This window comes from Odocoileus virginianus, chromosome 9 (genome assembly GCF_023699985.2).
Source record: "Odocoileus virginianus isolate 20LAN1187 ecotype Illinois chromosome 9, Ovbor_1.2, whole genome shotgun sequence".
NCBI lineage: Eukaryota > Metazoa > Chordata > Mammalia > Artiodactyla > Cervidae > Odocoileus > Odocoileus virginianus.
Genome location: NC_069682.1, coordinates 10,977,930 through 11,002,550, shown reverse-complemented (window position 1 = coordinate 11,002,550; position 24,621 = coordinate 10,977,930). Strand labels below are relative to the sequence as shown.

Sequence of the window (24,621 nt, the reverse complement as noted above, 5' to 3'; positions counted from 1 at the left end):
CCTCCTTCCGACTGGCGGTTGGTATTTGTCCCGCCCACTCTCGTTCGCCCTGTTCCGCTTCCGGTCGTCTGGGCGCTGGCCCCGGAAGGTTGTTGTGGTGGTAGCGATGGGGAAGTCAGATTTTCTCACCCCGAAGGCTATCGCCAACAGGATCAAGTCTAAGGGGCTTCAGAAGCTGCGCTGGTATTGCCAGATGTGCCAGAAACAGTGCCGGGACGAGGTAAGCGGGCGCGGGGTGGCCCCCCGCGCCTCTCCAGCGGGACCCCACTGGGGATGCAGGCTGAGGTGCCCGACGCCGCGGCGACGGCCTGGGTCTCCCGATCCCAGGCGTGGGGGCTGCTCAGGGTGAGCCGGGGACTCCACTCAGTAGGGCTATCCTTCCCTTCAATCCCCCGTCCTGGCGGGGAAGCCGGCTTTGGACACCTCCTTCCTCCCCAGTCCAATCACCCCAAAAGGAATAAAGAATGAAAAGGTTATAACCCCAAAAGGAATAAAGAATGAAAAGGTTTTCCAACCCCCCCCCCCCCCCCCCGAGAAAGGACGTCAGTCAGGCTGTCATGAAACACGGGATGAGCCTTGCGGCGCTGGACGCCCTGGAATAACAACACCCGTCTCAGACTTGGCTTGGCTCTGAGACATAATCAGGGTACAGACCAGAACTAAGCCCTTGCAAGCTAGTCACCTAACAAGCCTTTGTCGAGCGCCTGCGACGTGACAGGTCTGGGATGTTTTCTGCGGGTGAGATGTGGACTCTGGAGTCAGAACCAGGAGGCGGAGCTATGTTCCCTTACAAGTTACTTGCTTTCTCTCCACCTGTTTACATATTTGAAAATGGACTAGTAATTGTCCGTTCTTGTGAGACTGTTTGAGTTTTAAATGAGTGAATTATTTGCAAAGTGGTTGAGGGGCAGATATTGAGAAGCTTTGTAGACTGTGCTGTGGAGCACTTTTTTCCCATTATTTAGGTGGATAATAAAAGCACCTGGAAAAATTGACAGCAGGCTAGTGACGGGATCCTATTTTTCTCTGGATGTTGAATTGGGTAAGAAAGGAAGAACACTGGACACTTGGAATAATGTAATCCGGTGTTTCTGCAAGTAAGGGATGAGATACTTTAGGTGGGACTCACGTTGAATGACACTGATAACAGTTTTTCTCTTTCATTTCTCTTTAGTTCTCTACTACTACTCACGGTAAAATTCTCACACAGAAAACTAGTACAGGGAAATCCATATACCCTTTACCCAGATTTAACATTTTAAGTATTTTGCTGTGTCCTTGTCTCTGAGATATTTTAAAGTAAATTACAAACATCAGGATATTTCACTTCTAAATGTTTAAATCAGTTCAATTAAGTCGCTTAGTCATGTCCATCTCTTTGCGGCCCCATGGACTGCAGCACACCAGTCCTCCCTGTCCATCACTAACTCCCAGAGTTTACTTGAACTCATGTCCATTGAGTCGGTGATGCCATCCAACCATCTCATCCTCTATTGTGTCCTTCTCCTGCCTTCAATCTTTCCCAGCATCAGGGTCTTTTCCAGTCAGATCTTTGCATCAGGTGACCAAAGTATTGGAGTTTCAGCTTCAGTATCAGTTCTTCCAATGAATATTCCGAACTGATTTCCTTTAGGATGGACTGGTTGGATCTCCTTGCAGTCCAAGGGACTCTCAGGAGTCATCTCCAACACCACAGTTCAAAAGCATCAATTCTTTGGCGCTCAGCTTTCTTTATAGTCCAACTCTCACATCCATACACGACTACTGGAAAAAGAATAACTTTGTCTAGACAGACCTTTGTTGGCAAAGAAATGTCTCTGCTTTTTAATATGCTCTCTAGGTTGGTCATAACTTTTCTTCCAAGGAGTAAGCATCTTTTAATTTCATGGCTACAGTCACCATCTGCAGTGATTTTAGAGCCCCAAAAAATAAAGTCAGCCACTGTTTCCACTGTTTGCCCATCTATTTGCCATGAAGTGATGGGACCAGATACCATAATCTTTGTTTTTTGAATGTTGAGTTTTTAAGTCAGCTTTTTCACTGTCCTCTTTGACTTTCATCAAGGGGCTCTTTAGTTCTTCACTTTCTGAGAAGGGTGATGTCATCTGCATAAGGGTGGTGTCATCTGCATATCTGAGGTTATTGATATTTCTCCCAACAGTCTTGATTCCAGTTTGTGCCTTATCCATTTAAACTCCAGAAATGTTTAAATATGCTCCTCTAAAATATTAGGATATTTTTCTACATAGTCACAATATATGTCATGACACATAACCAAATTAATAAAAATTTCTTCAAGACTTCTTTGGTAGCCCAGTGGTAGGGAATCCTCTTTTCAATGCAGGGGACGCAGATTCAATCCCTGGTTGGGGGACTAAGATCCCATATGCCACGGAGCAGCTAAAGCCATGAACCACAATCACTGAGCCCCCAAGCCCTGGAGTCCATGTGCCTGTGATTAGAGACTCCATGAGCCACATAGAAAAATAGATCCCTTATGCTGCAACTCTAAGACTCAATGCAGTCAAATAAATAATTTCTTCGTATCACCTGGTATATACTGCATAGTCACACTTTCTCAATTATTCCCATGAATGCTGTATAAAACTGTTTAGTTTTTTTTTTTTTTTTTTGGCATAAGGAAATGTATTCAGTGTCCTGTGATAAACCATAATGGAAAAGAATGTAAGTGTATGTATAACTGAATCACTTTGCTACACAGTGGAAATTAACACATTGTAAATCAACTATACCTCAATAAAATAAAAATAAAAGCAAAAAAAAACCCCCCAGTTATTTTTCAAACCAAGATCCAGTCAAAAGCAATACATTGGATTTAGTTATTAGAACTTTTTTAAAAAGTAGACTAATTTTTCGAGCAGTTTCAGGTTCACAGCAAAAATGAAGTACATTTTTTGAAAGGTACAAAGATCTCTTACCCACCCTGCCCTCAGTACGTATAGCCTTCCAGATCGTCAGCATGGTGCAACAGAATAGTACTTCTGTGACAGTCAGTGAGGCGATTCGTGCATCATTAGCACCAAAGTGCATATTTTGTATTAGAGTTCACTCTTGGTGTTGAGCATTCTGTGGGTTTGGACAAACATATAGTGACTAATATCCACCATTATAGTGTCATACAGAATAGTTTCACTGCCCTAAAATTCTCAGTGGTGTGGTATATTAGGAGTTTTCATTCTCTCTCAGTTTTAAATTTGAGACATAGCACCTTTCCTTTCCCCTATTTGTTTTTCTTGACATTGACTTGAAGAGACTAGGCCAGTAGTGATCCTGGAGGATTCCGTTTTAACCATTACGTTTTCTTGTGGTTGTCTTTTGTCTTCTTTCTCTAACCCTTGTAGTTTCTGTAAAGTGCGTTCTGGCAAAAATTGTGTAGGCTTGTGTGGATGACAAAAGATTAGGAAGCTGCTCTAAGCAAGGTTGAAGTTGGACTCAGGACAGTGGGAAGGGGGTTGAGCAGAGGGACCCGGCGAGTCTTTAGGAGGGCTGAGCAGACACAGCGCTGTGGAGGTGGAGGCCTCTGGGGCTCGGCCGTCCTGCGTCCTGGACTGGGTGCAGGTCAGGACGGCGCTGTTGCCGAGGTGGGGAGGCAGAGGAGAGGCGCTTTCTCATGTCTCTTACTAGTGAAGAATTAGGTTCAGATGTTAAGCAGCATAGATGCAAAGTCAAAACTTGTATTTTTTTTTTTTAAATCATCTGAAGAATATACAGATTTAGTGTGATAAAGATTATGTATGTTAGGAAATAGTGTCTTTTGGGTAATGAGCTAAAGTATAGGAGTAAAGTATAGGAAAGTGAGTGACAATATAGTACTTTTCCTAATGGAAATTCACTACTGACCTATTTTACTTCATTATATGCCTCGAAATGCTTGCTTAACACTTTGTATGAAGTAGGTGCCCAGTAGCAATTTGTTAGAGTCAAAACATGAAATCACTCTTCATTTCTGTGCCCTGTAATATTTCTTACTGATGTCTGTTTTCTAAAGCGCCATTTTTCTGTCTCTTTAATCTTCTGGGATTCTTCTTTGATTAGCAAGGTTGCAAAACTCAGCTTTATAAAGTTTTTTTTTTTTTTTAAACAACAGGGTGCTACAGCCGGCGACTTAATTATTTTTTATAATTTATCATCAAAGAGCAATTATTTATGATTTAATTGCTTATTAATTAATTAATAAGTGTTATTAATGTTACTTATTAAATTGTTGTTTTCTATTTATTAAATTATTATTTATTGTTAATTTAATTAAATACTTTTAATGACCTAAATCAGAATTTAACTACTGCCTTTGCATTTTTATAGAATGGCTTTAAGTGTCATTGTATGTCTGAATCTCATCAGAGACAGCTGTTGCTGGCTTCAGAAAATCCTCAGCAATTTATGGATTATTTTTCAGAGTAAGTAACTCAACACCATCCTTATCTCATAAGCTTTATTCAGTTGGACATTAAAGAGATGCTTAGTATTTTATATATTGGAGGCTCTGATTATTCCTTACAAATTAATGTGATAGCTGCATTAACTTCACGCTCCATTTTTGTCTTCTTTTGACAACTTACCATTGTGTGGAATTGTTAAGGAAAAAAAAGGATTTCTCATGATTCAGTCTTTCCTTCCTTCCACATCAGACATAATGAAACACTGTCTTTCATTCTAAAACAGCTGTGGCTGAGAGCATAGCTCTGGAATCAGACCGCCTGACTTTTCAGTCCTTCAGACCTGGCTCCACTCAGGAGCTGAGTGACTGGCTGAACTTCCGGAGTTTGTCTGTAGATATTGTATCTTCTCAAGTATTGTCTTTCCTTCATAGGGTTTATGTGAAGATTCAGTTCAGTTCAGTTGCTTAGTCATGTCCGACTCTTTGCGACCCCATGGACTGCAGCATGCCAAGCTTCCCTGTCCTTCACCAACTCCCTGAGCTTGCTCAAACTCATGTCCATCGAGTCGGTGATGGCATCCAACCATCTCATCCTCTGGTGTCACCTTCTCCTCCTGCCTTCAGTCTTTCCCAGCATCAGAGTCTTTTTCAAAAGGATTAATTCTTCAGTGCTCAGCTTTCTTTATGGTCCAGTTCTCACATATGTGAAGATTAAATGAATTCATATTTTTAAAGTGTTTAAAAGAGTGCCCATTACTTGATTAATATTAGCTGTTAGTTATTATTATTATTTCAGTACACAGGTATTCTGATATTCCTAACAGTGATACATTGTATTGTGCAATGTCATAACATCATACTCATTAATGCCAGTCAGTGCTGTCAGAAACACCTTTAAGTATTAGGAAATGTGTCAAATTCATGGTGGTGGATACTAGCTTACCAAAATTTCCCTTTTCACTTGGAAGCTCAGATTTTATATTGGCAACAAATATTGTCACTTGTTTTCCTTGATGTAACAGGCTCATTTTGTTTATTTTTGAGAAGAATATGTACTGAATACTTCATATGAAATAACTGTTGTCTACCTGTCTGTCATTTCTCTAATACCAAGTGGGTTCTGTGCTGGTTGGGGTTGGGAGCAGCCTTCTTTTCCTTTTCATCTGTAAAAATTCTATTTGTCCTTCACCACCCAGATTGAAGATTGCCTCTGCCTCCCGGCATCTCCCTCATGGCTTCCTGTGATATCTTATTACATCTCTTTTTCAGGTTAGCTTAGCCAAGCAACGGTTTCACTTATGTTGTGGTTATGATGGTTCTGCTAGGTTGTGACCTCAGTGAGGATTTATATCTTAACTCACCTTGTTTGTCCGGTGCTTAACATTGTGCTTAGCTCAGAGGGGCACGTTAAGTGACAACTTCACATGGAAAGGACAGTTTTGTTATTGATAGAATGGGGTTACTACACACATTCACTGAGACTTCATGAAGCAGTGAAACTTCATGAAGAACCCTCTCCAGAGACCCATGGTCACTTTGTGCCTGCTTCTCCAAGGCAAAGTTTCAGCTCCAAACCAGCTTTTAACTTGAATTCTTGAAAGCTATGATCTTTCAGGATTCCTCCCCTGTTCAGTGTTTAAAGGTTCACAACAGATGTTCACGTAGATATTCCGTATATCATTTGCTCATGCAAACTGTATGGTGGCTTTTATTTCAGGAAGATGATGCTGTATATTTGTAGAAATTACCTTAATGCTTTGCCTTCTTGCTTTATTAGGGAATTCCGAAATGACTTCCTAGAACTTCTCAGGAGACGCTTTGGTAAGCACCTTAAGTCTTGTGCACACAGTGACTTTGTAGTCTTATAATCTGCTCAGGGTCTGCCCTGTTGTATTTTGTTCTCAGGCACCAAGAGGGTTCACAACAACATTGTTTACAATGAGTACATCAGCCACCGGGAGCACATCCACATGAACGCCACGCAGTGGGAGACACTGACGGATTTCACCAAGTGGCTGGGCAGAGAAGGTGAGAACAAGAGGTGATGTGAGCGGTTGCTACATGGCCACATTGTGGGCAGGGAGAAGATGGTCCTGTATTCTGTGTGCCAGGCGCTCAGTTGTATCTGACCCTTTGTGACCCCGTAGATGGTAGCCCGCCAGACTTCTCTGTCCACTTTCTGTGTAAATTTACGGAAAAGAGATTGAGTAGGGCAGTTAGAAACTAGTGGAGAGGAGTGCCTCCTCCAGGGTTGCTTTTGTGCACTGCGGGTGTGTAAGGGCGTCTGGAGCTGTTTTCTTGATCATGCCAAGATTTATCACTGACGCATCCACTCGCTAGGTTGAATATCAGTACCTGTCCTCTTCCAGTTTTTTCCCCCACATTCATTTCACTTTCACAAACTCTTGTTGAGGCAAATTTTAAATTTGCTGCCTCTTTTCCCATTTCTAATAGGATAGACCATTCGGGAAAAGAAAAGAGGAAGACATTTTTTTTATCATTGTATTACTTATTTAGTGTGTTCCTTTATTCCATTTTCTGGGGAAGTTTTCTGCTAGTGAAGTCAGGAGGAATATCATGTACTCAGTGGATGTTAAATGCTTAGACACAGTTGAATAAATACTAAGCAGGATAATCAATTTTAATGTTTCCCAAATGTGTTGGCGCAACCTAATCAGAAACCAAAATAATATTTTTTTCTATTTAAAAATATTAGAAAGTATTCCAATTAAAATCTAAATGTCAGTAACTGTAAATATGGAAAATTCACATACTGTATGAATTTGTGTATTTGAACATGTTTGAATGAGTGTACTTGAATGAGTGAGTAATTACTGCAGACAGATCACATTTGTATTTTCTTTCAGCTTTGATTGTGTACAAAATTAAGAGTATCCTTTACTTTTTTTAAGGTTTGTGCAAAGTGGATGAGACACCAAAAGGCTGGTATATTCAGTATATAGATAGGGACCCTGAAACAATCCGCCGGCAGCTGGAACTAGAGAAAAAGAAGAAGCAGGACCTGGATGATGAAGAAAAAACCGCCAAATTTATTCAAGAACAAGTGAGAAGAGGTCTGGAAGGGAAAGAGCAGGTGGGCATCATCCGGAGATGCAGTAGACAAAGGTCTGAAGAAGCAGTCACTTATTTGGTTATGCCTTGAACCGCATTTTGTAGGATAAAGCACGTGGCCTGGTATAAAAGCCCAGGTTGTGGAGTGGAGAAAAACCTGGGTCACTTCCTGACTTCCTGACTTCACATGCTTATGTAATAATGTAATCTTCTAAACCTGTTTCCTCACCCCTAAAATAGAGTCAGCACCTAAAGCTGAAGACATGAACAGGTCAGTTCAACCAATTGTAGCTAATGCAGTGCTGGGGAAGACCACAGTATGTGGGAACACAGAGGGCCGGCACTTGCTCCAGCCTGGGGTGACACAAGAATATTTAAAGGTAGATACAGCCCCCAGGCTGAGGAGTCTTGAGGAATTACTGGGTCAAACTCAGGTGAACGGGGGAGGGAAGGCATGATAAAATTGTTTCAGGTGTTAGAATAACTAGATCAAGGCGTTTATTTTCGCAGATAGTTATTGGTCACCTCTGTGTGCCAGGCATTCTTATAGGCACTGGGGATACAGTAGTGGAGAGGAGATGAAAATCCCTGCCTTCAAGGAGCTTGTATACTAGACATGTGTGAGAGCAGGAAAATGTAGCCTAGTGTGTATGTGAAACTACTAGCCATTGAGTATTGTTAAAAGCTTCTTATTGTGATGTAGCATACGGAAAGTGTATGGCATGCGTGAATCTTCAGGTTACACTTCCATCAACTTTTACTTACGTATGTGTCTTTAGACGAATGGATGGGTTGATCGACCTATAGATAAGTAGGTAGTCCATGTGGCTACCACCCAGATGAAATATTAAGCATTTCCAGTATCCTAGAAGGGTCCCTCATGCCCATTCCTAACCAGCACCCCTTGTCCCCAGAGAAGGAAGCACTGTTCCAACACACTGTCATTAATTGTTGGTTGGTTTAACCTGTCTTTGAACTCTGGAATGGAATCATCAGTGTGTTGTCTTTTTTGTCTATGTATTGATGCATTCATTTATTTTTATTGATGGTATGTTCTCTGTGTGTCTGGCTTTCTTAGCTCAGCATAACATTCTGTGTGTGTCGTCCACCATGTCCTTTCCTGTTAGTGCTTCTTTCTCTTTTTGACTGATGTATAACATTTCATTTTATGAATATAACCGTTTGTTTATCCATTCTCCTGTTGAGAAGCATGTGGCTTGTTTCCAGCTCCTTGCCCATCCCCCATACAGTGTCTTTATTGGAAGATATTTACAATACATGTAATCTCTTATGTGGTACCTTAACTGTTTAGGATAGCAAGTTATAATTTACGGCTATTAAATAGTGTTAGTAAATGCACTGTGAGCCAAACCTTCAAATTCTTTGTTTTTTTTTTTTAAGGAAGTCCCTGTTTTTACGGAATTAAGCAGAGAAAATGACGAAGAAAAAGGTACTTTTCTTCCTGTTTGAAAATGGATGCTTTTATCTTGGCCCTGCCAAAAACTAGCAGCATGTTTGGGAACAGGACATATTGTCTACCTGGACTGCTTTATTCTCATTAGTAAAATGAAAAGGTGATAACAGTGAATTAGATGGAATGCCTTCAGCAACAAATAACCAGACTGAGTAAAATTAGCCTAAACGGTAAGGAAATCCTTTGCCATACCAAGACTCCGACTCCCAGAGATAGGGTGGTTCCGGATGTCACACTGTCAGCAGCTGGACACAAGGTGGCTGCCAGCACTCCAGCCATCATATGCAGACCCAGCCTGTCCAGAGGAGAACAGAGAGCCTGTTTCTCTCCTGGAGTCCCCTATGAGCAAGTAAGCTTTTCCTAGAAGACCTTCTTCCTAGCAGCAGACTTCCTTTTGTATGTCGTTGGCCAGACTGTATCTCGTGTCCACCTCAAAATCAGTCACTGGGAAAGGAAATGGAATGATTTTGATTGGTTTAGACCAAAGAACTGTATTTATCCCCTCCCACAGGTCCCACCTGTTAGTCCCGTCCCCTTGGGTGTTAGGTTTTCAACCTTTGGATTTGGGAGGGGACACACCCCTTCAGACCATAGCATCCCCCAAGCTATGTGTGAGGCCTACAGACACGCAAACAAAATGGGATTCCTGTTACCAAGGGGAGAGGGGAGGCGGAGTGGGGAAGGGGCCAAGGCCACATGCTGTATGCAGGGAAGGTCTCTCCCTGCTCTGTAAGCACCACTTCATTATATTTTACAGGAGTTTATGATCTCTGGCTAGGAGCATTCCAGCTCTCATTTATTCAAAATGTCCATGAATTTCTGTGTGACTTCTTTGTGGTATTTACCTGGTTTTTACTAGAATTTTCCCCAAATATATATTGAATACCAGTTCTTTTCTTCCAGTTACATTTAATCTGAATAAAGGAGCCTGTAGTTCAGGAGCAGCATCTTCCAAATCAAGGTGAGCCATGTGGACAGGTATCTTAGAACTTGAAAGTTTGGGTGGAATGTCGATGACTATCTTAAAAGGTGCAGGATTGTGAGTTATTTTTTCTAGTTGTCATTTTCATCTCTTTTTGTTTTGTTTAATGGTTGATTGATTTTTTTTCTTAGAAACTGTTTTTTCTTATTTGCCTGTGAAGAGCTGATTCTGTCTTTTGAGGAAAGGCTCATTTTTTACTGAAATGCTTCACATGGTAAACATTAACTTCTCCCTGACTCCTTCTCCACTCAGTGGTTCTTCATGTGCTATGGCAGTAGTGTTTGTTTTTCTGTCATAGCCCACTGTGTTCGCTGGGGTATATACTTTTTGTCTTACCTGCTGTATTAAGATTTTCTGAGAATAGAGACGAGACTTACTCAGCTACCTCCTTTCTGCGTGCGTGCTCAGTCACTTCAGTCGTGTTCGTCTCCCTGCGACCCTGTGGACCATGGCCCGCCAGGTGCTCCTCTGTCCATGGGATTCTCCAGGCAAAAACACTGGAGTGGGTTGCCATTTCCTTCTCCAGCGATAAAGTATGAAGTGAGTGAAGCGAAGTCACTCAGTCGTGTCCGACTCTTTGTGACCCCATGGACTGTAGCCTACCAGGCTCCTCCATCCATGGGATTTTCCAGGCAAGAGTACTGGAGTGGGTTGCCATTTCCTCCTCCAGCTATCTCCTTAGCACCTGGTAAAGTATAAATGTGTTAGTAGACACTCAGTAGCAATTACCTTCCCTTCTAAAGGGTGTGGTACCGAGCAGGAGCTGACCAGCCTTTTCTGTAAAGGGCCACATAGCGAGTATTTTAGACTTTGTGGGCCATGTGTCTGTCACCACTTCACTTAACTGTGCTGTCGGACTGAGGAAGCAGCCACAGACTTAAAATACGTAAGCGAATGAGCCCAGCTGTGTGCCGGTTCGATCTCATTTACGAAAGCAGGCAGTAGACTGGGTCTGGCCCTCAGGCTGTAGTGTGTCAAGCCCTGGGATGGCCCACAGTCAGGTATTTGTATCCATCCTTGGTATTCTCTTTTCTCGAGGGCCTCGTGTTCTTCCACCAGATGCATGTGCCGCTTGTCATGTGCGGTGCACTAGGTTTTAGTCATGGAGGTTTAAAGATGGATAGGAAAAAAAAATAAAGATCGATAGGGTATTCAGGGGGACACCAGTATCTGGTGGAATTTATCTTTTGAGCTGGGTCATATTTGCTCTTTTCCTTCATAGTCTACATGATGCTTATTTCTGTGCTGTGCTTAGTCAGTCAATCGTGTCTGACTCTTTGTGACCCCATCGACTGTTGTCCCCAGGCTCTTCTGTCCATGGGGATTCTCCAGACAAGAATACTGCAGTGGGTTGCCATTTCCTTCTCCAGGGAATTTTCCCAACCGAGGGGTCGAACCCAGGTTTCCCACATTGCAGGCAGATTCTTTCCCAGCTGAAGCGCCAGGGAAGCCCAATGCTTATTTAACCTAACTCAATTTTTTGTTTTGGGGGAGGGTTTGTTGTTGTTGTTGTTTAGTTAATCACAATGGTATATAATTCAGTGGCATTAAGTAGATTCACACTGTGGTACAACCATCATCACCATCCATCTGCATGACTTTTCATCACCCCAAACAAACTCTGCACTCTAAAAGATAACTCCCCACTGCCCCTCCCTACATTCCCTGGTTGCCTCTGTTCTGCTCGTCTGTCTTTATGAATCTGAGCAGAATCACATAGTGTTTGTCTGTTTGTGTCTGGCTTCTTTCACTTAGCACAGCGTCTTCAAGGTGTATCTGTGTCTAGGCATGAATCAGCATTTCTTTCTTCTTTAGTTTCGATGGTAATGTCCCCTTGTACATATAGACCACATTTTGTTTATCCAGTCATCTATTGTGAGTGTTTAAGTTGTTTTCACCTTTTGGCTCTTGTGATTAATGCTCTTCTGAACATCGGTTTACAAATATCTGTTCACATTCCTGCTTTCAGTTCCTTTGGGTGTTTATCCAGAAGTGGATTTGCTGGATTATATGGTCATTCTGTATTTAATTTTTAAAAGGTTTTCAACAACAGCTGTACCATTTTACATTCCAGCATTTGCACAGAAGGCTCCAGTCTCTCCACATCCTTGCAAACATTTGTTATTTTTGTGTGTTTTTTTTAATAGTAGCAGCCTAATGAGTGTGTTTCATTTTGGTTTTGATTTGCATTTCCGTAATGATTAGTGATGGTAAGGATCTTTTCATGTGCTTTTTGGCCATTTATAATCTTTGGAGAATCACTTATTGCCCATTTTTTAACCAGGTTTATTTATTATTCAGCTTAATTTTAAGAAAAAGTAATATCTTTAGTACAACTCAGTTTCATATTTTGTAAATTTGACAATTAATTAGACTGGTAAGGTTCAATGAGTCAGCAGATATTAATAGAGCATATATTTGGGTCACAAGATGGTTACTGCTACTTTACAGGGGGAAAAGAAAAAAATATATATGTATATATATGGATATATGTAGTTTCTGCCCTCCTGTGAGAGAGGAGTCATATATACAAAGGGCTTTATATGAGGTGGAGTGGGGTGCCTGCCCCAGAGTGCTCTGGCAGTTCAAAAAAGGATACAATCCAAGAAATCTCATAAAGAATGGATCTTAAAGAATTTTGACAAGTGGAGAAAATGGAAAGACTATTTTAGGTACAAAGAGGAATGTGCAGAGTTACAGAGGCTTGAAGCACAGGCATGGTTCAGTCAATAGCAAATTGTTCAGAATGACAAGTACACAGAGTAAATTGGGGGTAGTATCCTGGGGCCAGTGGTGATGGTTGTATAGTCGCCCTCAAAAGTTGAGAATGTGCGCTGTGAAGATTTCAGGCAATCAGGAGTAATAAACACTTTCAAGCTGAATGTTGAAATCTTTGTTTTAAAGAAGTGGGACCAACAGCAGTGTGCTGGACTTCTGCTGGCCGTTTTACAAACCTCTCACCTGGTTGATCCTTGAGGTCCAACTGGAGTTGGGCCACATTATAATCCCTGTTTATAGCTGGGGAACTGGGACGTAGGGAAGATTGCTCAGGGTCCTAGCAGAAGTAGAAAGAAACCCTTGTGGCCCTGGCCCTGAGGCCGAGGCTGATGCTGTTGTCCGTGGCTCGGGCACACGGGTAGAGTGGCACTGGCTTGGGGGTGGGGACAGGAAGGGCCCCGTGTTCTCAGGGTGCTCCCAGTCCTGTAAGTGAGGGACGTGCCCGTCATTGTTTTGACTGATCTGTAGTTAACCGTGTTTAACAGGCTGCTTCTGCGTTGTTCCTTTCACCCATTATAAAGCCTGCCCCTTTGCACAGATTTTGTTAACAGCACACTCCTCTTCCCCTCAGTTTTTTGGGACCAAGTGCCCTGAAAACGATTGGGACCACGGCATCAGTGAAGCGGAAGGAGTCCTCCCAGAGCTCAGCTCCGTCAAAGGAGAAGAAGAAGAAGTCTGCCCTCGATGAAATCATGGAGGTGAGCTTTATGAACTGTGTGTCCACTCTAGCTATTCAGTGAACCATGTGATTCCAGCCGAGGAGAGTGAAACAGTTTAACCAATTATGAGATTAATACAAAGAGGAAAATGTGCTGAGGCCAGATTGGGGGCGAAGAGCCCAGATGCAGTTCCATCTGAATGGAGCTGGAACCTCCCTAGACAGGTACCTCAACTGCTGTCTGCAGAACTCTTCCTGAAATTGTGGTCAGTGGATTTCATTTAGAAGGACCATCGTGGTGATTGACACCAGAAATGAAAGCTCTGCACACCCTTTTGGTGGCTTAGGAAATTGGCATCCTCCAAGGATCTCTTCTGTGGCCTCTTTTTTTTTTTTTTTTTTTTAATTTTTATTAGTTGGAGGCTAATTACTTTACATCATTACAGTAGTTTTTGTTATACATTGAAATGAATTAGCCATGGATTTACATGTATTCCCCATCCCAGTCCCCCCTCCCACCTCCCTCTCCACCCGATCCCTCTGGGTCTTCCCAGCACACCAGGCCCTAGCACTTGTCTCATGTACCCAACCTGAGCTGGTTATCTGTTTCACCCTAGATAATATACATGTTTCAATGCTGTTCTTTTGAAACATCCCACCCTCGCCTTCTCCCAGAGTCCACAAGTCTGTTCTATACATCTGAGTCTCTTTTTCTGTTTTGCATATAGGGTTATCGTTATCATCTTTCTAAAGTCCATATATATGTGTTAGTATACTGTAATGGTCTTTATCTTTCTGGCTTACTTCGCTCTGTATAATGGGCTCCAGTTTCATCCATCTCATTAGAACTGATTCAAATGAATTCTTTTTAATGGCTGAGTAATATTCCATGGTGTATATGTACCACAGCTTCCTCATCCATTCGTCTGCTGATGGGCATCTGGGTTGCTTCCATGTCCTGGCTATTATAAACAGTGCTGCGATGAACATTGGGGTGCACGTGTCTCTTTCAGATCTGGTTTCTGTGGCCTCTTAACTTCCACTTCACACCTCCTAGCTGAGAAGAGAATGTTCAGACATATTTTTAATTTGATTAAACCAGATAGTCAATTTATGTGATGAATCATTGAAAACCTGTGATTATCTGACTTAAAGCTATACTTCTGCTTTAAATTTACTTGAAATTCTGGAGTCATTCTGCAGAAGGTTCTTAATATATCCCTAAATACACATTTCTCCGTTTCACCCCACCACCTTCCCTTATCAATGAATTTTCACATAATTTATGAAGAGAAAGAATAAATGGGTACAAGAGACTGACTTTTTTCCCTCTTAACATCATTTCCTCTGGGCTCCTCACCCTTTCCTTCCTTTACAAAGGGATAGGAGGAAACTGGTCTTCCCTATTATTGGAAAAACAGAAAATGCAGGGCAGTCAGAACAGCTTAAAGTATAACATATTGTGTGTACACTGTGACGTGTTCATTCTAGTGTTCGGCCCACACGGAGTTGCTATTATGTGCCGGGCATCACGCGAGGGCCTGCGTGTGTGCAGTAGGGAGACAAACATGGACCCTGCGTGTCATGGAGCTTTTGCTCTAGCGAAGGAGACATCCCAGACCAAGTGAACCGGTAGATGAGTAATTACAAAATGCAAAGCCCTAAGGAGATTTGAAGGCAGGGAGTGGGGAGATAGTTTGTTCCCTAGCTGAAGTGGGAAAGATCGCTACTTCAGCCTCGGAAGGGAAGATCCACATGGCTGGAGCCCAGTGAGCACTGGAGTGGCGGCATCTGACGTTAGAGCAGGGGCAGCCCTGCAGAAGTCTTAGAGCCCATTTTGAATTTAATTAAGTGAAGCAGAAAGCTGGATCTACCTGCTTAGAATATAACATGCCAAGTTTATAGAGTATTCTTTGTTCATATTGGGAAGTCGGTGGAATTAAAATGAAATTTCAGATCAACCAAAGAATGGCATTGTTCATTCCCTTTGAAAGTTGGTACTTGGGTCTAACTGAGCAGCTGAGAAAGGAAGGGGTGTGAGGTGCAGTTCTGCTGTGGTCAGCATGTTTCCTTTTGGTCACCCTTCTGTGTACATGTCTCCTGGTTGTGTTTCCTTCTCCTTCATTGGACAGCTTTATCATCCTTGTCAAACAGAGAAGCTCCTCTTTGCCATCAAACTGTACCCAAGCGCACTGTGCTAGATTGGTCCGTAAGAGTTACATTTTTACCCCTGAAAACGTCACCAGTTTGCCGTCTGATGACAGTCTGGGGAAGGAAGGGGGGGTGGGACTGTGTGATGCTGGCCGGCAGCCTCGCAGTTGACTTGATAGAGGCTGTTTGTGTTTATCTTCTTGATCAGTTGATTTGCCTGTTGCTTATTTTCTTAGAGTTGCTTATTTTCAGTCAAAAATAAATTGCAGAAAATGTTTATCAGAGCTTGCACATTATATCAATCTTCTGTGAGTGTGTTTTATGGAGTTCTTTTGCTAAATAGAATGTTATTAGAAATAAACTGAATATTTTAAAGAGGTAATTGTTTGAATGTCTCATGTGTCCTTCAGATTGAAGAGGAGAAGAAAAGAACTGCACGGACAGATTACTGGCTGCAGCCTGTACGTATCCCACTGGGCCTTCTTATATCTAAGTGTGCTTTTATGTGTGTGCTCAGTTGATACAGTTGTGTCCAACTCTTTGCGACCCCACAGATGGTAGCCCGCCAGGCTTCTCTGCCCATGGGATTCTCCAGGCAAGAATACTGCAGTGGGTTGCCATGCCCTCTTCTAAGTGATCTCCCTGACCCAGGGGTCAAACCCACGTCTCCTGTGTCTCCTGAATTGCGGGTGGATTCTTTACCGCAGGGCCTAGTGCTCTTAAGTGGATAATTTAAATGGTCTTTGATATGAATGGCTAAATTTCTTAAATATCTGTCACTTCTGGAGATACATTTAATGACTCCTCTGTGCATCTGCTCTGTAAAGTCCTGGTTGTACCTTTGTTGGAGGGTGGCTTTCTGTTCTTGAATCAGTAATGTTCCTTGAGCTTAATGCCAAATTTTTGTAAGGACCCTTTGAATTTAAGCCTAGAATTATTTTCTGGTTTTGCTATCTGTGAAAGACCTAGAATAGTTGAGATTGGTAGGTAGAAGGGCTAGATTTCAGGGAACCTTCACTGTGGAAATCAGCCATGAGATATGCATTTTTTCCTCTTTGTAACCAACTGCATTGAGTTAAAAAGAGAAAGAAGAAATGAAAGATTATTAAGAAAATGTCTTGCCATTGTGCCAGGAAGGCTTCCAACTCCAAAGGGTCTTATTTAAACAACAGTTAACATTTTACTATGATTTTTTGGTGAAATGGTTTAAAATGTAGGATCAAAAGAGAAAAGGTAATTTATATCGTTCCTTCCATCTTTTTTTTTTTCCCCCTAGAAAATCATAGTGAAAATTATAACCAAAAAACTTGGAGAGAAGTATCATAAGAAGAAGGGTGTCGTAAAGGTAAGACTGAAGTTATGGATGGAATTTGGGAAAGGAGCTGGTGGGGGGCCGAGTAAAGCCATCGTGATACTCCTCAAAAACCAAGTCCTAATAGCAGAAGCAGTGTGTCTAAGGTTTTTGATGGCTGACTGCACAATGGTTGGAGAACTATTCTGTTTCCAGCCATAGTATAAACTGTGGTTTGCTTTCTTACTGGAGCAAATAGTATAGGTGCCCATGGCCATGTCTTAAAAAAATTCAACGAGTACACCTTATGCATTCCCATCGTTGTTGACAGGCAATGTAATGATGCCCCAGAATTCTGAGGAGGACTTCCTTGTGTTTAACCTGAGAGGCTTACCTTGATTGCCCTAGGATTTTAAAATTTAAAAATCAGCTCTCTAGTCTTTTTCTTTCTTCTGCTTTTCCTAAGTATAGTTTCATGCTAGCAGCCAGCCCTTGTGCCTGCATAAATTGCAAGGCAGAATTGTTCCTCTCCCTATATGTCTTAAAGACTTATTCTAAAATCTCCAGCCTTTTCATTCCAAGTGAAAACCTCAACTAAACTTTGAATTGAACTCTTTAAGGACCATAGCCTGATCATATATGGCTTCTAGAAAATAAACTCCATTGATTTTAATAGAAGGAGTTACTCTTAAAACAAGTTAGTCTTACTCTTTGATTAGAATTTCATTTGTTTTCATTTATTTACTTCTATCCTTGGACTTCATATTGGCATCTCTCTTCTGTTATAAAAGTGTTGGTTTTACATGACAGGAAGTAATTGACAAATACACAGCTGTCGTAAAGATGATTGACTCTGGAGACAAGCTGAAACTTGACCAGACTCATTTAGAGACAGTCATTCCAGCACCAGGTAAATCACTCTGCAGACCCTTTAGTACATATACCATGGGAAGAAGTGGGTCCATTCCTACTGGATACTATTCAACAGTTCCAGATGTGAGTTTCCTCTTTAGAAACATGTAATCGCCTGTTGTGACCAGCCTGTTTGACTTGGTGATGCGGTTGTTTACCCATCCTCTGAGGAAGCTATTTTGTGGCATGAATAAATTTTCCCTTCCTAGAATCTGTTTTTTTTTTCCCCAGAAGCAAATCATAGACATGTCTGGATAAAATCAATCATGTTAGAATGATTCTTAATGCATTTGTTTAGCCATTTGAGAAAGTAAAGTAAAAGTTAGTCTTATTTTGCTTTTTCTGTTCCTTAATCATCTTACACATTTCTAGTGTAAATGCCACTGTGGTTAGGTTGTCTGCCTCTGACCCAAAACCCTTCATGGCATTATCATTGCTGGCACAGTGATGTTAGTCTCTCAGACTTGGTTTATCAGATCAGATCCCATTATTCTTTCTCCCTAAAACAAAATTCATTTTATGGATTAGGAATTGTGGACTTTTTTTTCCAAAACTTTAGTGAAGTATAATTGACATAAACTGCATCTGTGTATAAGGTATATAATTTGATAAGTTACAGCACATACCTGCTCCCATGAAAACCATCGCTACCATCACATTAGTGAATGTACCATCACCTCCCACAAAGTTCCCCATTTCCTTTATAGCCCTTTGCTCCCTGCTCTGCCTTCCCTCTCCCTCAGGCAGCCACTAGTCTGCATTCCATCATTAGCTCCTACTTTTCTGGAATTTTATAGAAATAAAATCATACCAGGTGTCCTGTGTTTGTCTGGCTTCTCTCACTAAGCCCATTCATCCATTATTCTGGATGAATCTAGAATAATGTTGTGTGCCTCTGTACCCTATCCGTTTTTACTGCTGAGTATTTCATTATGTGGACATGCCAATATCTATCCAGTCACCTACTGATGGACATTGGGATTGTTTAAAGTTCTTGGCCATTACAAATAAAACTGCTATATGAACATTCATGTACAGATCTTTATATAGACATAAGATATCTTTTCTGAGACAATTCTAGAGATAGAATGGTTCAGTAGGCGTATGTTTACATTTTTATGAAACTAACAAGCATCCTGTGATTTTAAAAAGAGGCAAAATAAGCTGAATATTTTCTGGTTATTTATGGGCTCTGGGCGTCCCCTCCCAAGAACTTTATGCTCTTTGGTCTTAAATTAAAACATCCCTTAACAAATAAGTGGAAAAAATGAGGAGTCTTATAATGTGATGGTGATCGAAGTCTCTACAAACTGTACTTTAGAATCATACAGATAATAAATGATTAAGAACTTGCACTGTGTTGATGCAGTGCAATTATATTTGGCTGTAAGAAAGTAGAAGAAAGTGGCATTTTCTTTGTATTAAGTGTTATCCCTTTTTCTGTTGTAGGAAAAAGAATCCGTGTTTTAAATGGAGGCTACAGAGGAAATGAAGGCACCCTAGAATCCATCAATGAGAAGACTTTTTCTGCTACTATAGTCATTGAAACTGTAAGTATATTTACAGAAAGACAAATTTCAAAGTGCTTTTAAAATGTGCCATGGTTTTTGTCATTGAATTGGTGATTTATGCGTTTGGGTGTTCTGTTTGTATTCTCTCCTGTTTGGAAATCTGTAAGGTTCCCCCACCCCGACCCTGCCACCCCACCCCTTATTTTTAAGAGTTTTTTTGACATGGAACATTTTTAAAAATCTTTACTTAATTTATGTTTTGGTTTTTTTGGTTATGTTTATGTTTTGGTTTTTTTGACTATAAGGTATGTGGGATCTGGGCTTCCCTGATAGCTCAGTTGGTAAAGAATCCACCTGCAATGCAGGAGACCCCAGTTCAGTTCCTGGGTTGGGAAGATCCCCTGGAAAAGGGATAGGCTACCCACTCCAGTATTCTTGTGCTTCCCTTGTGGCCCAGCTGGTAAAGAATCCGCCTGCAGTGTCGGAGACCTGGGTTTGATCCCTGAGTTGAGAAGATCCCCTGGAGAAGGGAAAGGCTAGCCATTCCAGTATTCTGGCCTGGAGAATTCCATGGACTAGTCCATGGGGTCTCAAAGAGTCAGACGTGACTGAATGAATTTCACTTCATGTGGGGTCTTAGCTCCCCAACCAGGGATTGAACTCAGCACCCCTGCCTTGGAAGAGGGTTTCTAAACCACTGGGCCACCAGGGAAGTCCCTGTATAAGCCTGGTTTCTTTAATAACTGACATTGCTGAAGCAGTTTATCTTCTGATTACAAAAGAAATACCATACTTGTCTTAATCTGTTCACGTTCCTATAACAAACTGCCATAGACTATGATGACTTTAGAAACAACAGAAACTTACTGCTCACATTCTGGAGGCTGGAAGTGTCACACCAAGGTGCAGGCAACGCTGGGTGTCTGCTGAGGGTCCGTGTCCTGGTTCGTGTTCTCTCACCGCTGTGGCGGAGTCGGGGGGGTGGCTCTCTGGAATCCGTTTTCAGGGGCACTAATCCCATTCTCATGGGCTCTGCCCTTGTGACCTCACCACCTCCTCACCATCACATTTTAATGTATTGAATCAGTTTTGGGTGGGACACAAACGTTCAGTCTGCAGCAATACTCTTGTATAAAAGCTGAAAATTACAATTTAATATAAATACTTAAAAAAATTGCCCATAAGCCTCCAGGCAAATGATAACCTCCATTAATATTTTAGCCTGTTTTTCCCCCATCTTTGTATTTTATAAAATTGTGTATAATATGTATAGTTTTGTATCCCAGTTTTTTCCCCCTCATATCTAATATAAATTTTATCTGCCAGAGTGTAATTAGTGAGGAATGTATGGTCATGATTAATGGAGGAAAGCCACAGAGATCAATAATTTTTCAGTGTTCTTCCTTCTTTCATAAAGGATTTAAGGTAGGCGAGATCAATAAAGTAATTCACTCACAGGAATCTGACATTTAAGTAAAATTGCTGGTTCATTTAGAATTGCTCCACTGACAGCTCTGCTCACAAGAGTGAGACCTGACCTGTCTTCAAAGGAAGGATCTGAGACAGGGGTTTTAGATCCTTGCACTGCTGCACTGTGTCATCCTCATCATGGGGAGCATGACGGGCTGCGTGTGGTGGGTGTGTGGCCTGGGCGAGCCCCATGTCACTCCTGGCCGTTCCGTGGGCTGCGTGTGGAGGGTGCGTGACCTGGGCCAGCCCCATGTCACTCCTGGTCCGTTCCATGGGCCGGAGCGCCGTCTCACACCATGCCTGACCGGGGGAGCCAGGGAGGGGGCAGGAGGTGCTGACTAGCCAGCAAGTCTCCACCACAGTATCTAGTGGTAACACATCCCACCCAGCATGAAGAAAACACGACCAGTTCCTGACAAGGACGCCATAGGATATTTTTTAAAAATTCAGAGTCATGAAGATCTGTTAGCTACCTTAATGGTGTCTTAGGTATGCCTAATGGTGTCTTAATGATGCCAATGTGAAAAAGGCACATTGGCATCCAGAAGCATATGTCCTTTTCTTGTCTTGTAAGTGCATGTGTGTTTTTAACCACTTCTTCAATTATTTTAATTTGTAGGGCCCTTTAAAAGGACGCAGAGTTGAAGGAATTCAATACGAAGACATTTCTAAACTTGCCTGAGTTTGAAAATGTATTAGCATAACATTAAAATCTTAAAGCATCAAATTGGTGTTCACCAAGACATTACAAGACTCTACTGTGTTAGGGTGTTTCTTTTTATAAAACAAATGGATTTATTTAAATATTACTGTAGTTGTTTAGCCTAACTTATAGAAAAATCTAGTTATGTCTCGTGAAGTATCAAAATTATGTAATTTTGTCCTTGTTGTTTTTGTTGCCTTTGTAGTATTTCCTTGATTTTTTAATCTACATTAAAAGAATATTATTGTAAAGTGTTGTAAATAGGACATTGTAGAACTATTGTAGAGCAAATCTTTCATATACTCTAAATTTATATTTTCATCAGTAAAGTAGTAAAGTTGGATGTAATATAATTACATTTTTAAGAGTCAAACTATAAATAGAATAGCTTTATTGAGATGTAATTCACACACTGTACAGTTTCACCCATTTCAGTCCTGGGTGTTCATTGGCAGGACTGATGCCGAAGCTGAAACTCCAGTACTTTGGCCACCTCATGTGAAGAGTTGACTTATTGGAAAAGACCCTGATGCTGGGAGGGATTGGGGGCAGGAAGAGAAGGGGATGACAGAGGATGAGATGGCTGGATGGCATCACCGACTAGATGGACATGAGTTTGAGTAAACTCCGGGAGTTGGTGATGGACAGGGAGGCCTGGCGTGCTGTGATTCATGGGATCGCAAAGAGTCGGAGACGACTAAGCGACTGAACTGAACTGAACTGAAAAGTGGACATTTCAGTGGTTTTTAGAATATTTACAAAGTTGTTTGACAATCACCATTGTCTAATTTGGGAATTTTCATCTCCCCAAAAGTAACCCTGGATCTATAGTCACTCCAGACTACTGGCAACCACTAATCTGCTTTCCATCTCTGTGAATTTGCCTGTCTTGGACATTTCACAGAAGTGGAATCATACGGTATGTGGTCTTTTATAACCAGCTTCTTACACAAAGTGTAGTGTTTTCAAGGGTTATCCATGTTGTAGCATGGGTCACTACCTCATTTTCGTTCAACGGTAGTCTTTTGTATGGATATATACCACATTTTTTAAAAACTATTCATCAGTTGATGGAATTGGATTGCTTCCACTTTGAGGCTATTATGAATAACGCTGCTGTGAACATGCGTGTACTAGACTTTGTGGTCATACATTTTCAGATCCTGGGATTGGAGTCACTGTGTCACACTGTAACTCACTCATGTTATGCTGTGTCTAACATTTGAAGAGCCATTTCCATAAGAAACGGCTTGCCCTGATTATGGTGCAGAAATAAAACACGATGCTTTTCACAGGCCTCCCCCAAATCTGTAAGTTTGGAATCAACTCAGTAGTTTTCTTCACAGAAAAAATTTCATCCTTACCTCTCACATTCTTTTCTCCAGCATCTTCCTGAAATTATCACAAAGTAGTGTTATTGAAGTTAAGTTTAATTTTTAAAAAATCAAGCATAAAAATATGATTCTATACTGTAGAACTGTTTTCCCTATAAGGTTTTAGAGGCCAGTATGGTTATATTAAGCAGAGTAACTACAGACACCTAAAATCAAGTCTTATATTGACCTTTTTTCTTTTTTTTTGGCTGCACCAGACAGCTTGCAAAATCTTAGTTCCCCTACCAGAAATTGAACCCCAGCCCCCCTGCAGTAGAAGTAGAGTCCTGACCACTGGACCACCAGGGAATTCCCTGACTTTTCTGTTTAAAACATTGTAAGTTATTATTCTTTTTAAAAAACAGACTTTATTCTTTACAGCAGTTTCAGGTTTAGACAAAATTAAGCAGAATTGATGAACCTCCACTGACCTGTCATCATCACTCAAAGTCCATGGTTTACATTATTGTTCCCTCTTGGTGGTGTACATTCTGTGGGCTTACACAAACGTATGATGACGTGTATCCACCATTATGGTATCGTTCAAAATAGTTTCATTGTCTAATTGTTCCCTCTTGGTGGTGTACATTCTGTGGGCTTACACAAACGTATGATGACGTGTATCCACCATTATGGTATCGTTCAAAATAGTTTCATTGTCTAAAAATCCACCTCATTTCCCTCCCTCCCCACCTCCGTTAGCCACTGATCTTTTTACTGTCTACATAGTTTTGACCTCTCCAAAATGTCATAGTTGGACTCATACAGTATGTAAGCCTTTGCAGACTGGCTTCTTTTACTTAGTAACATGCGTTTAAGTTTCCTCTGTGCATCTTCTCGCGACATGGCTCATTTCTGTTTAGTGCTGAATAATATCACAATATCCAGATACACCACAGTTTACTTAGCTATTCACCTACTGAAGGACATCTAGGTTGCTTCCATTTTTCTCAACTCTGAATAAAGATGCTGCAAACCTCCATGTGTAGATTTTTGTGTTAACTTTTCAGCTCATTTGGATAAATACCAAGGAGCGTGTTTACTGGATTGAATGGTAAGAGTGACTTCCAAAGTCGCTGTTCCATTCTGCATTCCTGCAGGCAATGAATGAGAGTTCCTGTTGCTCCACAGCCTCACCCGAATTTGGTATTGTCATGATTTTGGCCATTCTGATAGGTGTGTGGTAGTAGTTCATTGTTTTAATTTGCAATCCCTAATGACGTACGATGTTGAGCATCTTTTTATATGTTTATTTACCATCTGTATGTCTCCTTTGGTGAGTCGTCTAGTTAAGTCTTCTGTCATTTTTAAGTTGGGTCATTCACTTCCTTACCGTTGAGTTTCAAGAGTTTTTTTATGTATTTTGGATGATAGTCTTATACCAAATATGTCTTTTGAGAGTATTTTCTCTCAGTTTGTGGCTTCTCATTTTTTGGAAAGATTCTTTTTCACAATCTAACTTGAGGTCATATCAAATTATTGGTATCTTAGGAAACCTAATTCCTTGAAGTTTCTTCATTAGGAATGCCATTGGGTCCCATTGCTCTGTTTGCTCATTTTGCCCTTATGTACTTCTTTTATTTTATTACTTCTTTATTTTGCTTTTTTGGCTGTGCCCCATGGCTTGTGGGATCTCAGTTCCCCAGCCAGAGATGGAACCCGGGCCTGCTGCATTGGAAGAGCTGAGTCCTAACCACTGGGCCGCCAAGGGAGTTTCCTCCCCTTATGCCCTTCTAACCGCCTGTCAGTTTTTGCTGACATCTTTTAGTAAATTTATTCAACAAACATTTACTAAGTGCCTCTAGAAGTAAACCATTGCAATAAGTGCTGGAGATAAAAGGGTGAGA

The 24,621-nt window shown here is 41.3% G+C and overlaps 1 protein-coding gene across 2 annotated transcripts; it reads left to right on the top strand.

Moving 5' to 3' along the window:
- Positions 1-30: 30 nt before the first annotated feature.
- KIN (Kin17 DNA and RNA binding protein) lies at positions 31-23,754 on the top strand. 2 transcript variants are annotated; one of them, XM_070471953.1, is made up of 13 exons: positions 31-220; positions 4,324-4,418; positions 6,177-6,220; positions 6,305-6,427; positions 7,312-7,493; positions 8,873-8,921; positions 9,849-9,906; positions 13,277-13,403; positions 15,925-15,975; positions 16,791-16,859; positions 17,616-17,715; positions 19,167-19,267; positions 21,857-23,754. In XM_070471953.1, exons 1-13 carry the CDS (start codon positions 107-109, stop codon positions 21,860-21,862), a joined length of 1,119 nt encoding a protein of 372 aa, XP_070328054.1. In that variant the 5' UTR covers positions 31-106; the 3' UTR covers positions 21,863-23,754. The 2 variants fall into 2 exon arrangements, with proteins under 2 accessions (XP_070328054.1, XP_020736201.1); XM_020880542.2 differs by having other exon boundaries at positions 32-220; positions 21,318-23,754.
- The last annotated feature ends 867 nt before the right edge of the window (positions 23,755-24,621 follow it).